At 38.2% G+C, this 22,442-nt stretch overlaps 1 protein-coding gene across 11 annotated transcripts in view; it reads right to left on the bottom strand.

Moving 5' to 3' along the window:
* Window positions 1-22,442, bottom strand: part of LOC127427498 (myocardin-like) — a 212,819-nt gene that overhangs the window by 40,237 nt on the left and 150,140 nt on the right. For 5 of the 11 annotated variants that reach the window (XM_051675148.1, XM_051675152.1, XM_051675155.1 and 2 more), the window contains exon 3: window positions 818-883. The exons of 1 other annotated variant lie outside the window; for it this stretch is intronic. In XM_051675148.1, the coding sequence (XP_051531108.1) occupies window positions 818-883 (66 nt within the window). Of the gene's footprint in view, window positions 1-817; window positions 884-6,696; window positions 8,504-19,505; window positions 19,552-22,442 lie in introns of those variants that run through there. 5 more of the 11 variants (XM_051675150.1, XM_051675159.1, XM_051675151.1 and 2 more) reach the window with 4 other exon arrangements.

Raw genomic sequence — 22,442 nt, 5'->3', positions numbered from 1 at the left:
GAGCTTGTGTTTGGCTGGTTGGCTCCCAGCCAGACCAGTTGAAAAGTGGCCAAAATTCCTCAAATGGCTTCCCTTATAATTTCATAAGAAATGCAGCAATACCAGGTTTAATGTACGTATGTACATCACTATTGTGCTGTTCATGCTTTAATGGGAGTCTATGGCAGACACCTGTACCATTCAAATCAAGGAGGCAAAAGAATGATGTTAATTGGATTAGAGGCTCTTACAGAGGCTTGCCTGGACACCGTGCTTCTCTGGGAGTCTATGGGAGCTTCATTGGCATTATTTGTCTATTAAACATTGGGCCCTCAATCAATGCATTTTTGTCCTGCCTGGAAGCCCGGTTTCTCAATGTGATGATTGGTTGAGCTCTCAAATGGGCGGTCTTTTCAATAAATGTCCAATAATTGAAATGGTGATACGTGATTGACAACATATGAAATGTAAAATCACCGCTGTTGACGAGTGTTTGACGTCTCAGAGATACACATGTAGTTATTATTTGATGTAACACATTTATTTCAGCTTTTATAATCAGATGTTTTGCCTGTTTTGTGTTGCAAAAAAAGTTTTGAGTTAATTATTTTCGTTTAGAAATTTCACAGTTTAAGAAGAGCAGCTTTGAGAGCAGCAGACACCAAAAACAATAGTCTGTGCTTTCCCACTTTTGAAAAGCACCATTCGCCACTGGGCTGGGAGACCAGTTAAGACCATCTTAGGCAGGTTTGGGCTGTTTCACAAACCCACCCACCGAAGCCTGTTTTTGTTAAAGTGGAGGGGTACAAGTCCAGGGAAGTATAGAGGTATTACTCACGAGGCATGATGCCCTGGTCTGCGAGTTGCTCTCGTGTCCTCCTCTGCTGGAGTCTCAACTGCAGGACTGTGGGTGGAGGCAGGGAGGAAGGGAGAGAGAGAAAGAGATAGAGAGGAAGAGATAATGACTCATCATGAGTGAAGCTGGAGAAATCACGTATTAATCTGTGTCCGGAGAAGGAACACATCATATATAGTAGGACAGGCAGATGCTGCATCCCCTTCACTCCTTTAAAGGGATAGTTCACCCCAAAATAAAAATTCTGTCACAATGGAGACATTTAACAGAATGTCTGAGCTGCTTTTTCCATTCAATGAAAGTTGATGGGGACCAGGGGCTGTCAAGCTCCAAAAAGGACATCATAATTAGTCCACAATTAATGTGCTGTATTCCAAGTCTTTTAAAGCCATATGATTGCTTTGTATAATGAACAGGCTGAAATTTAAGTTGTTACTCACTAAAAATGTTGCTTGACAGCCAAGGTCACCATACACTTTCACTGAATGGAAAAGAGCAGCTTGAGTGTTCTGCTATAAATAACTCATTTTGTGTTCCACAGTAGTAATACAGGTTTCGGAATAAATGAGGGCGAATAAATGATGACAAATTTTTCATTTCCTCTCACACAGAACCATCTCTGAGACACACTCACATCAGCGTCGATTAACGGCCCACCTCTTACATTTATGAGCACCTCCCTCCCAGGCACAGGAGGACCACACACTGCAAGGAAGATTTGTTTAAAAGCCAGGAGCTGTGTTTATCAGAGCCCTACATCCTGTTTTAAAAAATATTTGTGGGCCTGTTGCTTAATTTTTTGCTTTGTTTTTGGTGGAGTGCATCTCATCAGGGCAGCTGACACTCCACTGCTTGAGTGTCCATGTGTAAAAGTCTTCATTACGCAGCACTTTGGAAGACTTGATACTGATTGTTTAATCGTGGAATTCTGTGGTCAAATAGTTTAGTACAATGAATGTATATGTGACCATTGTCAACCAGTCTCCAACATTCTGCTAGTTTTGTGCCTCTTGTCAACATGATCACACAGGATGTCAGCATGCTGTTTTCGAAAGTTCCGGCACCCTAGGATCTGCGACAGTATGCCGACTCACTGACATCCAACATTTCCCACCCAGCAGAATTTCACAGTGAAATCGGAAAGAGTAGGTCGACTTTTATTTAGCAAAAATCAGTATCTGCTTACCGAAATTTAAAACACTGCCCCCAGTGGCCAAAGCAGTAAGTGTTGCAGGGCGTGTAGGCATGTGTGAGCTCCATTTATGTCCAGGAGAGTTCGCCAAAAGTTCCTTTCGGCTGTACAGGATGTAATACAGTGAAGAGGAATGCATATTTTATGGACTCTACCCCCCCAACCCAAACCTAAACCTAACCATTAGTGGAGTAAAAATGAAATGTCAGGGGGAAAAGTGCAACCTGCAAATCACACTCGTCAATGATTAAGCGAACGCAGTTATTTCTTGGCTTCAACGTGGATACGAACCCAGGTCTCTGGGTGCAACACGCTGCCGGTCGAGCCATGTGGGAAGGTAAACTCACTGAAACCGATGCAAATATGTCTGGTGGGACAACATGATCACACATCACTTGGTGCTTTCTTTCAACATACAGAATAAAATAATTTCAACTCAAATCAATATTTCAAATCCATTTTTGTTTTTTGTTAAGTAGTCATGTAACGAGCAGTGAATTGTAAAGTCAGTCGGTCATTATCGCAAATAAACCCCAACAAGGTGATCAGGACTCCGAATGAGGTCTTTTATCACTCTGAGGAAGTTTATTCTGCGATAATTACGGGGTGACTGTACATTATACCTTACGTGAATATCCTTATGACTTTGAAGAATAAGGAATAAATGGCTTCTCTTTTCTATAAATAACATATAATTCCTGAAACAAGGTTATGTTGGTTGGTGACCATATGGACATGCACCAGTTCTTGTTCTTGTTCTTGTCAATGTTCATTTGTTCGCTCGTTTGTTCTCCCATATATTGCAAATCAACCAAGCAGCTGCATAATTGGGCAGTTGATGCAAAGGCAATGGCCATATATTCACTCATACCGCTGATATCACACGAAAGCAATCTGCATACATCTGCTTTTGTTTAGGTCACATACTGGGCAACCTGTGCTTCTGTGTCCAATGCCAGCAACTGTCATGGACTGCAAGTCTGTGGACAAATAAGAGAAATCTAATGATGTTCTGCCTTGGCACACAGAAACAGTCTCTCATGCACAAACAATACTGGCAGTTTCGCACATGATCGCTGATATGAACTTAAGACAATCACTGCCAATATATCAGTCTGTTTTTGGCAGATGGAAAGAAATTCAATCTGGACCAATCTAGATCAAACTTTTAATGCTATAGTGCTGTTCTTTCTCCTTAAGAATAAGCACTGAACCTCTTGTCTGTGCTCAATTAAATCACTTACTTTAAAAAAAAAAAAAAATGTACTCTTCCTCATATTGTTCCAAACCCATATGACTTTCTTTCTTATGTGGATCACAAAAGTCAGTGTAAGGCAGCCTCAGTCACCATTCACTTTCATTTGTATGGGGAAAAAAAAAAAAAAAGTGAAAAGTAATGCAATGAAAGTAAATGGAGACTAACATTCTGCCTTTGCGTTCCACGAAAAAAAAAAAAGTCAGACGGGTTTGGAACAATCCGCGGTTGAGTAAATGATCAGAGAATTTTAATTTATGGGTAAACAATCCCATTAAAGGCAGAGCTTCGGTCCAGCTCCAAAAACAGGTGAATTAATAAAAGCAAAACACTTTACCAGGGCAAAATAAAGTACCAGAGCTCATGACTGCCCCAAGTCGTTGCCCTCAATAAGAATGATCACAGCTTTGCAGACAAACTAGATCAAATAATGTTCTCAGCAATCAAAACCAGATGAGCTGACTCAATAGTACAAAAATAGCTGCAGCGGTTGTCTTCAAGGCATAGGCTATACCTGCAAAAACAACTTGTACCCTGTACAATTTGTCCAAATGATGACAAATAATTACACAATAATTATGCAATTTCACAATACACATGCTACGATAAAATATCCCCATTAAAATTTGTAACATATTGTGAGTATAAATTATTGAACACACTTTGTCCTCGTTTCGTAAAAAAAAAAAAACAGCTTATTTCAGTTGTGTAACTCTATTAAACTAAAATATCATGAGCTATATCAGAAAGACTGCACGACTAAACAATTGCCTTGAACTTTTGATGTTAACTACATTGCCTGTAAATAGCAAGGCTGTAATCTTGACATGACACAGGCACCTCCTGTCACATGTGCGTTCATACTTTGAGGTTAGTTTATGCTTGTGCACATGGTGATGCATCTCAACCAGAACTTAAAGTTCATGACACCACCAAATGCCAGCTTAAACATCACACAGACAGCTGTTGCCATGGGAGCCAGGGGCACTTTTACAGATGACAGTTGAATTGTGTGGTCCCAGTATGTTTGGTCCATATTTTAAAGTTGTTAATTTAAAAGTCCATATTTAAGAATCTGTCACTGAAAAACCCCTGTTGATCTACTACTATTCTGAACATTAGACTCAATGTCTAAGATAAGCTGTTAGATATAACAAAGATCTACAGTGCAGTTGCTTGTTTAATTTCAGCTCTGAGATTTAGTGAAGGACATATGAAAAGTTGTTAATTACCCATGCGTGAATGGGCCACAGAGAGACTGTATGCTGGGAGAACTGACTGATTCCACCAGAGGACAAACCCTTTTATCAAGCATTCTGTGAGCATTTTATCCACCCACCCACACATATGCATACACAAAGACAAACAACATGATGCAGTTTAACGGTTTTTAATGTTCACTGTGCTATTATTTCAAAGTTTAAATGCTGCTTTGAAAACTTTCAAACTTTTAAATACTGGCATTGAAAAGCTTCAATACATTTTGTGGGCCCCCAATGTGCCCCCCCCCCCCCCCACTCACAGACACCGCCCCAGTCTGACGATATAACACTCGCACCCCCCCCCACGGTCAGACGATATAACACTAGCACACCCCCCAACCCCGACAAAATTTCGGTGCCATCCCAGACTGATCACTGTACCCTGCACAGCCCCCCAAAATATTGGCACCATCCCTGCGATCCAGTACACTTGCACCAACAGCTGTAATGGCATGTCATACAATTTATAAAAGTCACTCTGCATCCCTTTTCTAATATAATGCCAGTTAACATCTCTGTGATGCTCTTTAAAACCGGAATAACAGCACTCACCCAGAGGGAAATTTATATCACTCGGTGGTTGGTCTTTTATAGCTCAGGAGATTTAATGTTTTCATTAGGTTTAATTTAAATTAGGTTTAATTTAAGTATTGTTTTCATCTCAGAGGTTTGTCCTCAAATTCCTTTGAAGAAATAGAAATAGAAACATATAAGACAGTTGTTGACATACCATAAGAGTTTATAAAATAAATGTGGATCATATACACACACACAAAAAAAGGTTAACCTAAAAATGTGTTTCATGAGGTATCATCTAAATTAATTGGTTTGATTCAAGTCAAAACATTATTTAAAAAGTCTGAATCAACCTGAATACATTAGGTTATGAAAAAAAGTTTAAGGGTTAGATTAGGTAATACTAGCTTCTAAAAGTAACAATTGCAGGTAACCACTTCTTACAGCATAGCTCAGGAGACAAATATGACTGTCTATTTTTCTAAGGTGAAACAACTAAGAAGGAGGAGACTTAAGCAAAAGTCTCCATTTGCTCTCCAGTTAATCTCATTGCTGTCTAGGAGAAATAATTGAGATATTAACGAGATCTCATTAGTGATATTTATTTCCTATGTTCAACAACTTGACCTCAAGAGGCATCAGTATAGAAGATGCCATTCGGAATTGTCCAAACGTCTGAGTCGCTGGGTTACGTAATCTCTACGCAGTGGTGGGAGTGGGCTGTTGTCCCTGACGAAGTACCACAATGAGCCAAACACGTCCACAGGGAACACAATGTAAGATTCCTATCAACCCAGCTCAATCACATACTTATGCACACATGGAACGAGAGCTTCAGTCAGTGCCGACACCAACACGAACGGGTGCACAACTTCACATCTGTGAAGTATCAGAGCAAGAATCTGCATTGGTCACAACAAGCCAATGTTTAAGATATTCCCATCATGCCACTGTGTGGACCAGAATATTACGTCTTTACTTCCCTTGAGCACAGAGGTCATTTCCCTTTGTTGGAGGAAGAGCTCAATTTTGTCAGTAATTTTGTCTGGTGATCCATTACTGTGCCAAACCAGAGTGCTGTGGAATCAAATGTACCATTTGAGAGGAAAGCTGATCTACATTTTGTCTGCTGGGGAGTAAACCTTGGCTGTCAGAAGCTTGACTTATGAAAAAAAAAAAAAAAAAAAATAGATATTTAGATCAGAGGGTATTGCTTCCATCTCTAAGACAGGTTAAGTGATATGGAGGTGATTCTTGATAACCTTTGACCCCTGTATCAAAGCACTTCAGGCTTTTTGGAAACAGAATTTGGAAGCAGTATGGGTGAGAGCTAAACAACGACCAACAGGTACTTGTGTCGCCGAATGCAGTCTGTTATCAAATTCACTGTACCAGGGCTTAAATATGTTTTAAATATAAATATATTAATCGGATGTCAATGTTTGCAACATTTTTAGATATTGTTACTGAATAAAAAAAGCATATTACTTATTATTAATTGTTTTGTGTAAGAATTTGTCATGCCATGTTAAATGAAATAATGAGGTGAAAAATGAAGTGAAAAGTGAAGCACCTGCACCACCACACACACACACACACACACACACACACACATACATACACACACATATCTCACCTGATTTAAACTTGCTGCGAATCAGAATGGAATGTTCAGAGCCCAGTAGAGTCATTCTGCTCAGTGTACGATTCCAGTGTCAAAGCATCAATTCACTTCAGCCCTTTCACTTCAGTCCAACCTATCAGAGCACGATATCAACAGCCTGCCTGCGAGAGTGAGCACAGATCTCCTTACGCATCTACAAACAACTGTGACTGAGTGTCTCCCTGGGAAAAGACACACAGCGTCTGCTCAGCTTTGGTCCCATGTATCACTGATTCTCTGCTCCATAAGAGAGTAACTGATATCTCTCTGCTGCTGGGAGGGTCTTAAAGTAGAGGGGGCTCGGCTGAGCCCTCCTCCTGTGGACTCACGCTTGGCACAGGATTGGGTGGCTTGTACCGGAGAGCGTATGTACACATGCACGCACACAAACAAATGCTGCTTTTTCTTTGGCAAGCAAACTCAAATTAACATGCGGTCTTAATTAGTAACAGAAAGCATGTCATGCTCTTGAATCGGAATTATCTTCATTTGAAGTGTGGGAGAGTTTAATACTTAGATTTCACATATGATCCCTTAAGCATGGAAATGTGTTGCCAATGAAGGGCTATTGCCAATCAGTCAGTTAATATGCGTTATCTTATCTTCAATGTTGGATTCTCCACTCTGAAAACAGACAGCCCTTCCTCCAGCTCCCACGGGCCGTCAAAACATTTGTCAGAGCTTAGCTCTGTCTCCAGAATGTAGCACTGCAATCACAGCCCACACTATTGCACATAGGCCACACATTAAACAAGCTAGTTATCTGTAACCAACCATCCCCTAAGAGCTGGCACAAAATGCTATCAGAACCACTGTTCTTGGAGAGTTTTTTGTGTAATTAGCTAATTAAATCAAAACTGAACAACTATGGAATTGAAAAGACAACTTTGAAACACAGAGCTTTCATGGCAATGCCCATTTGTTGTCCCAATTTACTATTAAATGTAGGCTTGTGTAACACAAAAGGAGATGTAAGGCAGATGTTGGAAGTCTCAGTCACCATTCACTTTCATTGTATGGAAAACCAAGATGCAGTAAAAGAGAACAGTGATTTGGCCTAACATTTCCTTTTGTGTTCAAAATAAGAACGAAAGTCATTTGGGTTAAGAACAAAAGGGGGAGAGAATAATGATAAAATTTTCCTTTTTGTGTGAAGTGTTCCAGGTTCAATACAAGTTAAGCTCAATCAATGATATTTGTATTACAACTCAACCCTCATTTAAAAATAAAGAAAGAAAGAAATAAACAAAAATTGTGGTCACAAAATTACAATAATAGTGAATGAGGCTGGTCCATAAACACTAACATACATATCGTTTCAAATGTATAGTCACAAAACATAATACATGGTGTGGTGGTAGTGTAGTGGACTAAAGCACTGAACTGGTAAGTGGAAGGTTGTTGGTTCAATCCCCACAACCACCACCATTGTGTCCTTGAGCAAGGCACTTAACTCCAGGTTGCTCCAGGGGGATTGTCCCTGTAATCAGGGCACTGTAAGTTGCTTTGGATGAAAGTGTCAGCCAAATGCATACATGTAAAATGTTCATAATAGCATGACTTTAGTGGAATAAAATCACTTCTTAACCTGTCTCTTGAGTTATAACCAGAACTGGGATAACAGGGTTTCATTGTCATGACAATGAAGTTCTAATATTGCATATAACTTTACACAGATCAGGGCTGCGTTTCCCAAAAGCATCATAAGCCTAAATAGATTGCAGAAACCATCTGCGCCAATGGTCTCTACAATCAACTTAAGCGTGCAATGCTTTTGGAAAACGCAGCAATTATTACACAAAAGTCATGTTATCATGCTTAATGTTTACGTCTTGTTGCTATACTTTTGAAAAAAATTGTATTTTAATGTTTATGGACTGGCTCCATTCACTTCCATGGTAAGTGCCTTACTGTAACCGCAATTGTAGTTTTTTTTTTTTTTTTTACCTAAATGAACAAGTTAATAATTTTTGGTGGTAATCAGCATTATGCCACAAATGCTGTTGGTTGAGCCTAGCTTGTAATAAACCCAGAACATTCCTTTAATGCCTTCTCCTCCTCTTCTTGGTGATGAGGCTCAGTATTTACAGCTGGGAATGGAGCCACTAAGTTAGCTTATGAGCACATGTCGCCACCCTTTGGAGTCTGTCCGTTCTAATGTCACCGAACTTTCCTGACCTGCGGTTGTTTGGCTTGGCTTTTTGAGGCAATTTAGTAGGATTTTAAGCAAACCAAAGGGCCTGCTAAACCTGCTAATGGCACTGAAATCAGTCCACTTCCTTCTCCACGTGTAATAGACTTGCGTCCAATACACAACCTTGGTCAAATATTTACATTAGGACATCTTGAGTTGTGAGCTGGCCATTTTTCTTTGCAAAGTGTCTGGCTGCACACATTTCCCCTTGACTGGAGTTTGGAAGGCTTAATTAACAGGTGAAAGTACTTAAAGACAGGGTGCAACCCCAAAGTTTGACAGTGAATATAGAGCATCCTTGTGAAATTCCTCAGAGGGTCACTGAGTCCCATTTAATTCCTCCCTTTAATTGGGCCCTGTGTCTATGGTCGTGACATGTTTCATCTGAGCAGACTTGGTGTGACACCTCTGGACATGAATCACGGCTATGCAGTTATGATATAAGGTTGTATACAGTAATACAGCACAGAACTGGCTAGACACACACCTGTTCTTTAACACAATATCCATCTTAAATGTGTTATGCGAACGAGCGCCGTAACATGATGTTTTAGACACTGGAGTTTTACCTTGCTGGATCCAGCATTTAAAACCATATCAGAGCCAATAGCTTTCAAGATGTGTTTATTGGTGTCCTGAAAGAAGATTATATTAAAACATTTGCATAAAGAAATCTGCTAACATCTACACAAGGTCTAGTATAAACGATTTTGTGATCTGTGTATAATTTAATGTGTTTAGAAATCAAAAATATCATTCATCAGTTTCCAGCAAAAACATTTTTAAACTTTGTATGAATCTATAAATCTGACGGTTCTTTTATCTTTTGGGGTAGATTTGAAAGTTCGATGAAACAAAAATGCACCAAATCAGAAATAAAAATACAAATGATTGTGAACCTTTTCATCAGCAGTCAGTCTGTACTTTGAATACTCCAGGAGTCAAGGGACCTATTTGTGTCACTTGTTATTTATGTCTTTTAACTGCAGCTTACATTTTCTAATGCCAGGAATGATCAGATCCTGAGATGTTTTAAAAATAAGTACATAAGAATTATTATATGTTATGCTCTGTCTCAGCTGTTTTGAGCAGGGTGTCCAAGGAGTTCTCTCTCAGTTGAGAAGTCAGGGAATGGGGCTTGTCCAGCTTTGTGCTTTTGGCTGTGTCTCAGCGCCCATCAGATGGGGGTCCTGCACGCAGACAGCCAGGGGAGTAGCTGCAGCCTGCTGGGTTCCGACTGGAGCCAGTGAGGCCAGAGCAGGGAGGAAGAAAAGGAAGAGGAGAGGGACACAACAGAGAGAGAAAGAATGAGATACACCAGGACAAAAAAAAAAAAAAAAAAAGAGGGAAAGAACATAAAATGTGGGAATGAGATACAGTAGACAAGGGTTAGAAAAAGTATGTGGGACGGGGCTGATCAGGTTGAATAAGAAAGCTGACAGGTTAAAAAGGTTAGAGCTATAAAAATGTATATGAGATTAAGAAACAAATGAGGAGATGAGGAAGTGATGGCACTGGAGACCAAAGAGGACAGAGGAAGAGTCAGAGGACAGAGACAGAGGAGAGAGCTAGACACTAAAGAAAAGGACAGAGTGAGACTGGAGAAAGACATTATTAGAGGGTAGAGGAAGAGAATGGACAGAGATAAGCCCTGTTTACATCTGGCATTAAGATGCATCTTGGGCGATCCGATCACAATTGTACAGGTGAGACATGACCCAGTTAACACCTGGTCGTAATCTGCGTCTCTTTTGATCACTTCTGTAAGGATTTTGAGGGGAGGGTATCTGATTTCATAATGAAATTCATCAGTCACTAGGTTGTAGGGCTTTACTGGTTGTTTAGATCAGTGTTACTATCAGAAATAATTAATAATTATTTCTGTAGATATTAATTAATATTTAAATTAATTAATTGGATCTAACTCATTAAAACCTCATATGGGGCTCCAGTAAATGTAGTGTGCTACGTTTAGGAGCAAGTTTGGTTATTAGCAATAATTAATAATTATTAAAATCAATAGAACATTGATGAGAATCAATGTTAGCTTTTTGAATCCTTTAAATCAACAATTATCAAAGATAATCTTTAACTGTTAACATCGATGAAACATTAATTAAAATTAACACTAGCTTATTGATCATTCAAATTCAATCATCAAAGATAATTATCAATTATCAAAAATCAATAGAATATTAATAAGGATTAACATTGACGGGGCACCACCCTGAAATCAGGGACTAATAACCGAATATTAAGTCTCAATATTAGATTGTTTTCTTAGGAAAATCGACATCCGAAGAATATCGATTTTCTGGAAAAAACAATGAATGAAGGTTTGAATCCGAGCACTGACATCCCGTCAGCATGACACAGGTGTATGCAAAACAAACCAAAACACTTCTCTTTGTAATATAAACAAAAGTTTATTTATGCAGTAATATCAATTAATAATTAATACAATGCAGTCAATAAACTTCTGACTTACAACTACAAACTAAACAGTGATATGATTAGATATGGAAATAAAATAATCCTATAACACATAAGGTGTGTGTGTGTAAGGAGGGACGCGCACAAAATGGCGGACGTGACTCTCGTGGAGAGTATGTCACGTGAGACTACCGGCCAGGGAATATGACCGCGAATGGGGCGGAGATGGAGTCTACCAGTTACCGCGTGTATCCACTTGTACGATAGCTTAGGGACAAAGCTGGGCTTTAGCATTTAAGCTATCTACGAGCCAAAAATGTGTGCCAGAATGTTTGTGAGGGGTCGCGTGCCTGTATGTGTGCGTGTGTGGTTAGTACGAGAGAGAGAGAGAGAAGTGACAGCCCTAAAGCTGATTTCGCGATCGTGGGAGAGAAAGCAGCTGTTTAGTTCATTGCTCAGAGACGCGGTGGACGGCTCGTAAACAGTCCCGCGTTATTTGACTCTTTAATGGATGAACTCAGTTGCGGTCTCACCCGCGATGGCAAAATTGCACAACAATCCAATTTGGTTGGACCACAATACAGCAAAACAAAATCGTGATAATTAATACCCTGAGTATTAATAATAAGCGGACATGGCGATCCGTAAACTGTACAAGCAAAAACCTTGAAACACAAGAATAACACACTATAATATTCTATCTCTGCCCAGACATAAACATCTTACTTGAATCGCATGAGGACACAGGTAGAATGTGTTTTCCTCCATCCTTTAACTCTGACCCGGTTCCTTGAGGCTCAGGTGATGACGGGAGGCCGTTTCCTCGCTCTGTCGGCGGGCGGCACGGCTGTTGATTCTCGGCGGGCTGGCGGAGAACTCAGAAACATCGACTTGATTGAAGATGGAAGAGAAATCTTTAATCTCTTCACTTCTGTAGGCAAACGGATGAAGATGCGAATTGCTCGGCGGTCTCCTTCGGATCCGTTAGAGTGTTCGGTTGAACACAGAGTAATCTCAACTCATCCAGCGAGATGGAGATTGTATGGCCACAGTTTCAAGTCGGACGTTACTTCCTTGTGCCACGAGGTTGCACCTGAGAGCAGCAAAGAGCTACGTCTATATTCGGTGAACAAAGTCGCTGGAAGCAAATCCCGGAAGCATTTCAGAGGTATTTCAACTCCTGATGATTTCATGTTTGAGGGACGTTCTGTTGTGTGCCTCATCCAATAGGAGTTGAGAGTTCGATCCTTTAGTGAGCAAGGCTTCATGGATTTGTAGTCTGTTTTGGACTCCCTTTGTTTGATTTTGGTGCGATTTTTATCAGTAAGATTTACGACTTGGAAGGTGGGGGCTTGAGTTAGGTTTTTACAACTGTATTAGGCCTGCCTTTGTCTTCTATCTGAATACATGAGGCCCAACAATGTCAATGTGTTACTGCATGATAATTCAGTGCAAAAAAGTAAAATAAGACAAAGACAGCATGCACGAATATAACAGTGCACTGTTTCTCCCAATTATACTTGCATTTAATCTAAGCGCAAACATGATGTATAGAACAGAATTCAAAGATATTTTTTGTGGAGTACCTGTATTAACTGAGCTTCGGGGTGGTTCTAGAGACGGTGGATATTCAGGACTTAGCCCAGACCTCTGTGGATATTTATAGGACCATCTTTTTAAGAAATATTGTAATATGATAATCAGTATTTTTTAATAAAATCTGAAATATGTGAGGTGTAATTTAATAAAGTAAATATTTAAATATTACTGGAACTAAAACCAAAACCTGATTTCTATTGTCCTCAGATTCACTTAAAGAAGAAGTTGCGTCTTTTAAAAGTAAGTACTGTAAAAGATGACAAAAAACTAAAACAAACTATTTTTGTCCCTTTCAGCTTTCCGCAGTTCAATGCACAATGGGCCTCATTCATGAAACATGAGCAGTATGAATTTATGTTTAAATCATTCGTAAAGCTGTTCTGACGTAAATTCTCGGATTCATGAAAGTGTAATATTAGTTGGTACGAACAAGATTAACACCTGCTCCGGACCACGTGTAAATCATGTTACAGATCCAAATGTTTTGTGTTCTTTCAGGCAAACTGCCATGTCTTCATTTTAACAGAAGTGAAATTAAATAAGTAATAAGTAAAATAACTAATAATTGAATGAGTTAAATAAACCTTAATAAATAATATTAGTTAGTTAAAAAGAGGTTTGTTGTTTTCTTATATATATATATATATATATATATATATATATATATATATATACAGGTGCATCTCAATAAATTAGAATGTCGTGGAAAAGTTCATTTATTTCAGTAATTCAACTCAAATTGTGAAACTCGTGTATTAAATAAATCCAATGCACACAGACTGAAGTAGTTTAAGTCTTTGGTTCTTTTAATTGTGATGATTTTGCTCACATTTAACAAAAACCCACCAATTCACTATCTCAAAAAATTAGAATACATCATAAAACCAATAAAAAAAACATTTTTTGTGAATTGTTGGCCTTCTGGAAAGTATGTTAATTTACTGTATATGTACTCAATACTTGGTAGGGGCTCCTTTTGCTTTAATTACTGCCTCAATTCGGCATGGCATGGAGGTGATCAGTTTGTGGCACTGCTGAGGTGGTATGGAAGCCCAGGTTTCTTTGACAGTGGCCTTCAGCTCATCTGAATTTTTTGGTCTCTTGTTTCTCATTTTCCTCTTGACAATACCCCATTTCTCTATGGGGTTCAGGTCTGGTGAGTTTGCTGGCCAGTCAAGCACACCAACACCATGGTCATTTAACCAACTTTTGGTGCTTTTGGCAGTGTGGGCAGGTGCCAAATCCTGCTGGAAAATGAAATCAGCATCTTTAAAAAGCTGGTCAGCAGAAGGAAGCATGAAGTGCTCCAAAATTTCTTGGTAAACGGGTGCAGTGACTTTGATTTTCAAAAAACACAATGGACCAACACCAGCAGATGACATTGCACCCCAAATCATCACAGACTGTGGAAACTTAACACTGGACTTCAAGCAACTTGGGCTATGAGCTTCTCCACCCTTCCTCCAGACTCTAGGACCTTGGTTTCCAAATGAAATACAAAACTTGCTCTCATCTGAAAAGAGGACTTTGGAACACTGGGCAACAGTCCAGTTTTTCTTCTCCTTAGCCCAGGTAAGATGCCACTGATGTTGTCTGTGGTTCAGGAGTGGCTTAACAAGAGGAATACGACAACTGTAGCCAAATTCCTTGACATGTCTGTGTGTGGTTGATGCCTTGACCCCAGCCTCAGTCCATTCCTTGTGAAGTTCACCCAAATTCTTGAATCGATTTTGCTTGACAATCCTCATAAGGCTGCGGTTCTCTCGGTTGGTTGTGCATCTTTTTCTTCCACACTTTTTCCTTCCACTCAACTTTCTGTTTACATGCTTGGATACAGCACTCTGTGAACAGCCAGCTTCTTTGGCAATGAATGTTTGTGGCTTACCCTCCTTGTGAAGGGTGTCAATGATTGTCTTCTGGACAACTGTCAGATCAGCAGTCTTCCCCATGATTGTGTAGCCTAGTGAACCAAACTGAGAGACCATTTTGAAGGCTCAGGAAACCTTTGCAGGTGTTTTGAGTTGATTAGCTGATTGGCATGTCACCATATTCTAATTTTTTGAGATAGTGAATTGGTGGGTTTTTGTTAAATGTGAGCCAAAATCATCACAATTAAAAGAACCAAAGACTTAAACTACTTCAGTCTGTGTGCACTGAATTTATGTAATACACGAGTTTCACAATTTGAGTTGAATTACTGAAATAAATGAACTTTTCCACGACATTCTAATTTATTGAGATGCACCTGTATATATATATATATATATATATATATATATATATATATATATATATATATATATATATATATATACAGTATATACACACACACTACTGGTCAAAACTTTTGAAACACTTGACTGAAATGTTTCTCATGATCTTAAAAATCTTTTGACAGGCGTATGCTTAAATGTTTGAAATTAGTTTTGTAGAAAAAAAATATAATTGTGCCTCCATATTAATTTATTTAATTATAAAAAATAAAAAAATAAAAATAATTTTTGAGATTGATGACTTGGACCAAATAATAAAGAAAAGCAGCCAATAAGTGCCCAACATATATGGGAACTCCTTCAATACTGTTTAAAAAGCATCCCAGGGTGATACCTCAAGAAGATGGTTGAGAAAATGTCAAGAGTACATGTCTGCAAATTCTAGACAAAGGGTGACTACTTTGAAGATGCTAAAATATAACACAGTTTTTATTTATTTGGGATTTTGTTTAGTCACAACATAATTCCCATAGTTAAATGTATGTTATTCAAAAAAAAAACAAAACAAAAAAAAACACACTGGTGGGGGGCCTGGGAAGCTCAGTGGTAAAGACGCTGGCTACCACCCCTGGAGTTCACTAGTTCGAATCCCAGGGCGTGCTGAGTGACTCCAGCCAGGTCTCCTAAGCAACCAAATTGGCCCGGTTGCTAGGGAGGGTAGAGTCACATGGGGTAACCTCCTCGTGATCGCTATAATGCGGTTCGTTCTCGGTTGGGCGCGTGGTGAGTTGAGCGTGGTTGCCGCAGTGGATGGCGTGAAGCCTCCACACGCGCTATATCTCCGTGGCAACGCGCTCAACAAGCCACGTGATAAGATGCGCGGGTTGACGATCTCAGATGCGGAGGCAACTGGGATTCATCCTCCGCCACCCGGACTGAGGCGAATCACTATGCAACCACGAGGACTTAAAAGCACATTGGGAATTGGGCATTCCAAATTGGGAGAAAAAGGAAAAAAACAAAAAAAACAAAACAAAAACAAAACAAACAAACAAAAAAAACACACTGGTGGCCAAAAGTTTGGAATAATGTACAGATTTTGCTCTTATGGAAAGAAATTGGTACTTTTATTCACCAAAGTGGCATTAAACTGATCACAATGTATAGTCAGGCATTAATACCGTGAAAAATTACTTTTACAATTTGAAAACAATTTCAAAGTATTCTCATCAAAAAATCCTCCATGTGCAGTAATGACAGCTTTGCAGATCCTTGGCATTCTAGCTGTCAGTTTGTCCAGATACTCAGATGACATTTCACCCCACGCTTCCTGTAGCACTTGCCATAGATGTGGCTGTCTTGTTGGGCACTTCTCACGCACCTTACAGTCTAGCTGATCCCACAAAAGCTCAATGGGGTTAAGATCCATAACACTCTTTTCCAATTATCTGTTGTCCAATGTCTGTGTTTCTTTGCCCACTCTAACCTTTTCTTTTTGTTTTTCTGTTTCAAATGTGGCTTTTTCTTTGCAATTCTTCTCATAAGGCCTGCACCCCTGAGTCTTCTCTTTACTGTTGTACATGAAACTGGTGTTGAGCGGGTAGAATTCAATGAAGCTGTCAGCTGAAGACATGTGAGGTATCTATTTCTCAAACTAGAGACTCTGATGTTCTTATCTTCTGGTTTAGTTGTACATCTGGCCTTCCACATCTCTTTCTGTCTTTGTTCGAGCCAGTTGTCCTTTGGCTTTGAAGACTGTACACCTTTGTATGAAATCTTCATTTTTTTTTTTTTTTTTTTTTTGGCAATTTCAAGCATTGTACAGCCTTCATTCCTCAAAACAATGATTGACTGATGAGTTTCTAGAGAAAACTGTTTCTTTCTTTTTTTTTCTTTTTTTTTTACCATTTTTGACCTAATATTGACCTTAAGACATGCCAGTCTATTGCATATTGTGGCATTTAAAAAACAAACACAAAGACAATGTAATGAACCAAATAGCTTTCAACTGTGTTTGATATAATGGCAAGTGATTTTCTAGTACCAAATTAGCAATTTAGCATGATTACTCAAGGATAAGGTGTTGGAGTGATGGCTGCTGGAAATGGGGCCTGTCTAGATTTGATCAAAAATGACTTTGTTCAAATAGTGATGGTGCTGTTTTTTACATCAGTAATGTCCTGACTACACTTTGTGATCAGTTGAATGCCACTTTGGTGAATTAAAGTACCAATTTCCTTCAGAAACAGCTAAATCTGTACATTATTCCAAACTTTTGGCTGCCAGTGTATATATACACTACCGGTCAAAACTTTTGAAACACTTGACTGAAATGTTTCTCATGATCTTAAAAATCTTTTGATCTGAAGGCGTATGCTTAAATGTTTGAAATTAGTTTTGTAGAAAAAAATATCATTGTGCCACCATATTAATTTATTTCATTATAAAACTAAAATGTAATTAAAAAAAAAAAGTTTTTGAAATTGGACAAAATAATAAAGAAAAGCAGCCAATAAGTGCCCAACATAGATGGGAACTCCTTCAATACTGTTTAAAAAGCATCCCAGGGTGATACCTCAAGAAGATGGTTGAGAAAATGTCAAGAGTACATGTCTGCAAATTTTAGGCAAAGGGTGACTACTTTGAAGATGCTAAAATATAACACAGTTTTTATTTATTTGGGATTTTTAGTCACAACATAATTCCCATAGTTCCATTTATGTTATTCCATAGTTTTGATGACTTTACTATTATTCTAAATGTGAAGAAAAAAAAAAAATATATAAAGAATGAGTGTGTTTCAAAACTTTTGACTGGTAGTGTGTGTGTATGTATATATATATATATATATATATATATATATATATATATATATATATATATATATATATACACACACACACACACATACATCAGTTAGTTCCTAGAATCTGATTGAACGAGAGACGAGAATCTGTTGTTCCATGAGTATGATGTCTCAGAACATCAGCACTCAGACGCTACACTGTGTGTCACTCCGCTTGTGCTCGAGACGTTCTAAACTAAAGTGTAAGAGCAGTGTAGATGTAAGAAAGTGTAAAAAAGTGTAGCAGTGTAAAGCTTAATGTGTCTCTTTACATTTATTTTTGTGACATGGCATATTTTAGGCAGCAGGTGGCAGCAAAAGACAATTTTTGTGTGTAAATGAGTCAGCTGAGTTAATGTGCTTCACAGTCAGTCAGTAGTATTTTCATTCATCGGCACTCCGTGATTTCTCAGATTACTACAACACTACTAAAGCTGGGAAATAGATTTAAACTTCAGCATTTAAACTTCAGCAACTTCAGCATTAAGGCTCATCACAGCTGAGCAACACAACAATGATTAATTACTCAAACTCAAGGTGCTTACCTCTTACTGGAGTTTCCACATTAGAGAGAAAATACTGTTCAAAATGGCAGAGGACATTACAGTTTCTATAGTGAATGACTCTTGCTGCAAAATATTTACTGCAAAATAGGGAGGAATACCCCCGCTTGGACGGCTATTTTTCCACAGAGAAAATAGGATGCATTTGACAAAAATGACATTATCTTCAGAAAGCTGACTAACACACTAACAAACACACACACACATATTGGTGCGGCTATCCTTATGAGGACTCTCCATAGACATAAAGATTTTTATACTGTACGAACTATAGATTATATCCCCTAACCCTACCCCTAAACCTAATCCTCACAAAAAACTTTCTGTATTTTTACATTTTCAAGTTTAGTATGTTTTTTTAAGCGATTTGAATTATGGGAACACTAGAAATGTCCTCATAAACCACATTTATAGCATAATACCCTTGTAATTACCAGTTTGTAACCTAAAAAAAGTCCTCGTAAACCACCCAAACCCACACACGCATCCTTGTTTCTTCAATAACTTGTTAGAAACAGCCCAAGCTGTGATACTAGTTCTAAAGTGATGTTTTTGAGAGGCTTGGATGCATCATTTGGTTTGAACCAGCAACAGCAGATTCTGATCCATCACGTAAGAATGTAGTTCCATTCACAAATGCGTTTTTTTTTTTGACCGTACACAGTTTTTCCCACTGATATATAATATTCACCTTATGTGCCAGAGAAACTAGTACATATCCATCTTGAAAATTTTGTCTCTGAACTTCCGTTCTAGCGGTTCTATATAGATTTCTATGGTGTTGATGTCAAAGTGGAATTAGCTAGCGAAGTGGATTTACAGGTTATAGAGTTGCCAAAAGCTATCATGAGTATTTTAAAGTGTTCAGGGGAGGTCATAACAACTGGAAGCAGAGCGGGGAGATTTTAAAATAACATAAATGCACAAGGTCCTACCTTCACGCTGTGGACGCACTGATATTCTTCTGTGCTCATGAGACTCCTAGAGACAATACAAAGTCATTAAAAATATCTCTGTATGACACCTCTGGCCATCTTTATGTGTCATTCAACCATTCGTGTTATAGTTAAGGTGAGCAGATTGTTTGAGTGTTAAACCAGGATGGGGGAAGGGGTGCCACTATATTCATTCACACACACACACATACATGTGTAAGTATATGTTTTATTTTTTATTTAATCCTCTAAAAAATATAAGGTGAGAAATTAATTTTAAAAAGTACAAATGTATTTTTCTTTAATTGTATGATCATGTGTAATAATACAAGCTGTCACTGTTGGAAATTTCATGTCAACTACACATTTTAACACAAATTATTAACAAGTTGAAACCTAAAAATTAAGCAGAATTACACATATAACAATTAAACGCTTGTATCATTAAAAAGTGCAGTGTGTCATAGCTGTCCGAATGTGATCTGCCAGGTCCAATTTATCTCTGCGGGTCTCAGAAAAACAAACATTTAGAGTGACAGAAAAAAACATCTCACGAGCATTTTCATGTAATAAAGGGGTGCTGTAGACTCACACCATCAAGTCTTGGTAAAAAATACTTTCTGTGCTCCCACACGTAATACATTTTGATCGACTCTTCTCAGTAGCTTCAATACAAACAAGTTAGATGACAAAATTCGGAAAAGCAGAGTGTGGATAAGGGGCGGGGCTGAATAAGGTGAATAGAACAGGATTGCTCATGACGTCATATCAGTGAAGCCACTGCGCCGCTATATTGTTATGCCCAAACATTCCAATGTCCCTATTGACTTAACCCTCATGCACTGTTCGGTCATTTTTGACCAAAATCAATTTAGTTTCTCCAATAAAACTGGTTTCCTTTATCTGATGGGTACAAGACTTGGTGACTTTTCGTCCATTTGATATCTGAACACACACACAAAAAATTGTTGATTCGATCAGTCTAAGTGGAAGAAAAAAAAAAAAGTTATACCTGTACTGTTCCCAGTCAAAAGTGACAGCCAGTAATTTTCATTATTTATTATATAAAATCTAAAAAACAGCCACAATGCAGAAAGAAAACACACACAGACATGAAGGGGTGAGACTACCAAACATCAAGAGTGCAAAACACAAACACACACACAAACATACACACATGCACAAAACTGAACTGGCCAGACTTTTTTTAATTTGTCACAACCCCCCCATAAAAAAAAAAAAAAAAAAACAATAAATCAGCCACAATGCAGAACATACACACACCAAAATGAATTGGTGAGACCATAACACATCTACAATGCTGAACACACACACACACACACACACACACACACATTCATCTTGTTACAACCAGGGATAAATTAGGTTATTACTTGTTATTCTGCTCATTTCTGATATGAAAAAAACTGACAAAAGTAACCTCAAACAAATCAAATGCTAAACTCTGACAAAAGTAGTCTTTGATAATGTTTAAATATATATATAAATACAGAACTTTTGACAAAATCTAGAAATCATCTTCTCTTCAACCAGGGACGAATAAGTAGCTCTCTGCAGCCATCTAATGTTTATACTTGTAATTTCATCAGTTTTTTTTTTTTTTTAAATGGACAGCACAGTTTGATTCTTGAGACTTTAAGTTTTCAAACGATATATAATTTATGAGGATTGGTTCAGTATTTGAGAAAATATTCATAAGAAAAAAAAAGAAAAAAAAAAGAGTCAATTTTCAAGCTCAATGTCATATAGGTAAATAAATTAGTAAATTAAATAAAAAAGGTCTAAATAGCTGGTTCAAATTAATCTGATACACTAGGTTTAAATGGCAAACAAACACGTAATTTATTACATGTATCCATGTATGACTACAGAGAGCACTTCAGTATGAAAACAAGCAAATCCCGGGCATTGTAGGCAAATAACAAAATTCCGGTTTTACTTTTTTAAGGACCCTCCGAGGCAAACGGACATGTTGTCACCCCCAAAAAAGCAAATATTACAGATTTTCATACTTACATTTGACAGTTTTGCCGCTTCCTTTGGTGATCGTTGTGCTGCATTGATGACTGAACTCCGGGGCAGATGGATGCTCTGACATCACGATCCACGTATATCTTCTCCCTCGTAACGAATATTATCCATGATGAGCCAATTAAACATTAAACATGATTGTAACTAGAGGGTGAAATGCAACTGTCGTATCCGCAGGTCGGAGATGGTGAAATGGGGGTGTTTTCTTCTGTCAGTCATTGATACTTTTTGGCAGTTTTGGCATACCAAGATGGCCGCTCGAACACGGTGGCTTCACCTCCTGCTGGCAGTTTAACATTTCGTCAGCGATCCAGTTCTATATATACATATCAGTGTTTTTTTCTCATTTTGTAAAAAATTTCTTTTTTGGAAAAATTTTGAATGGAAGAAGATGATGTTGCATCATTTGAATATAAATTGTGATTGGACTGTTCCTAATAGTAGGAGGTTTTATGCCGTCAGCCTACTCTGGTATTCATACTGACTCATACAGTGATTAACCCTGCATGAAACAAAAATAAAAAAATAATATATTATTTTAATTAAAGGCATCTAAGTTATACACGTTAGTAGGTAAAATGGTTGAAACAAGTGATAATTTGATCACTTTTGTTGTTAAGTTCTTTTAGAACACATTTCTGAGAAGGCTCAGCCTATTTTGCCTCCTCTGACAAGCCCCCATGGCACTGAAGAATTTGTGCATGTATATACACTTTCAAATTTTCTGATTGGATGTTTATTTCCTTTAAAAGCCACACATAACTGAGAAAGTTTAAAACAGTGCAGGTAAATAGGTGGTGCTTTGCTGTTCTTTGAACACATTCAAAAAGATGAGCGTTCAACATGATCACACAGTAAGTCGGCATGTTGTTTCTGAGAGAGCCA

Source organism: Myxocyprinus asiaticus, chromosome 36 (genome assembly GCF_019703515.2).
Source record: "Myxocyprinus asiaticus isolate MX2 ecotype Aquarium Trade chromosome 36, UBuf_Myxa_2, whole genome shotgun sequence".
Lineage (NCBI taxonomy): Eukaryota > Metazoa > Chordata > Actinopteri > Cypriniformes > Catostomidae > Myxocyprinus > Myxocyprinus asiaticus.
Note: the sequence above shows the minus strand (reverse complement) of the source record. Positions and strands in the feature narration are given on the sequence as shown.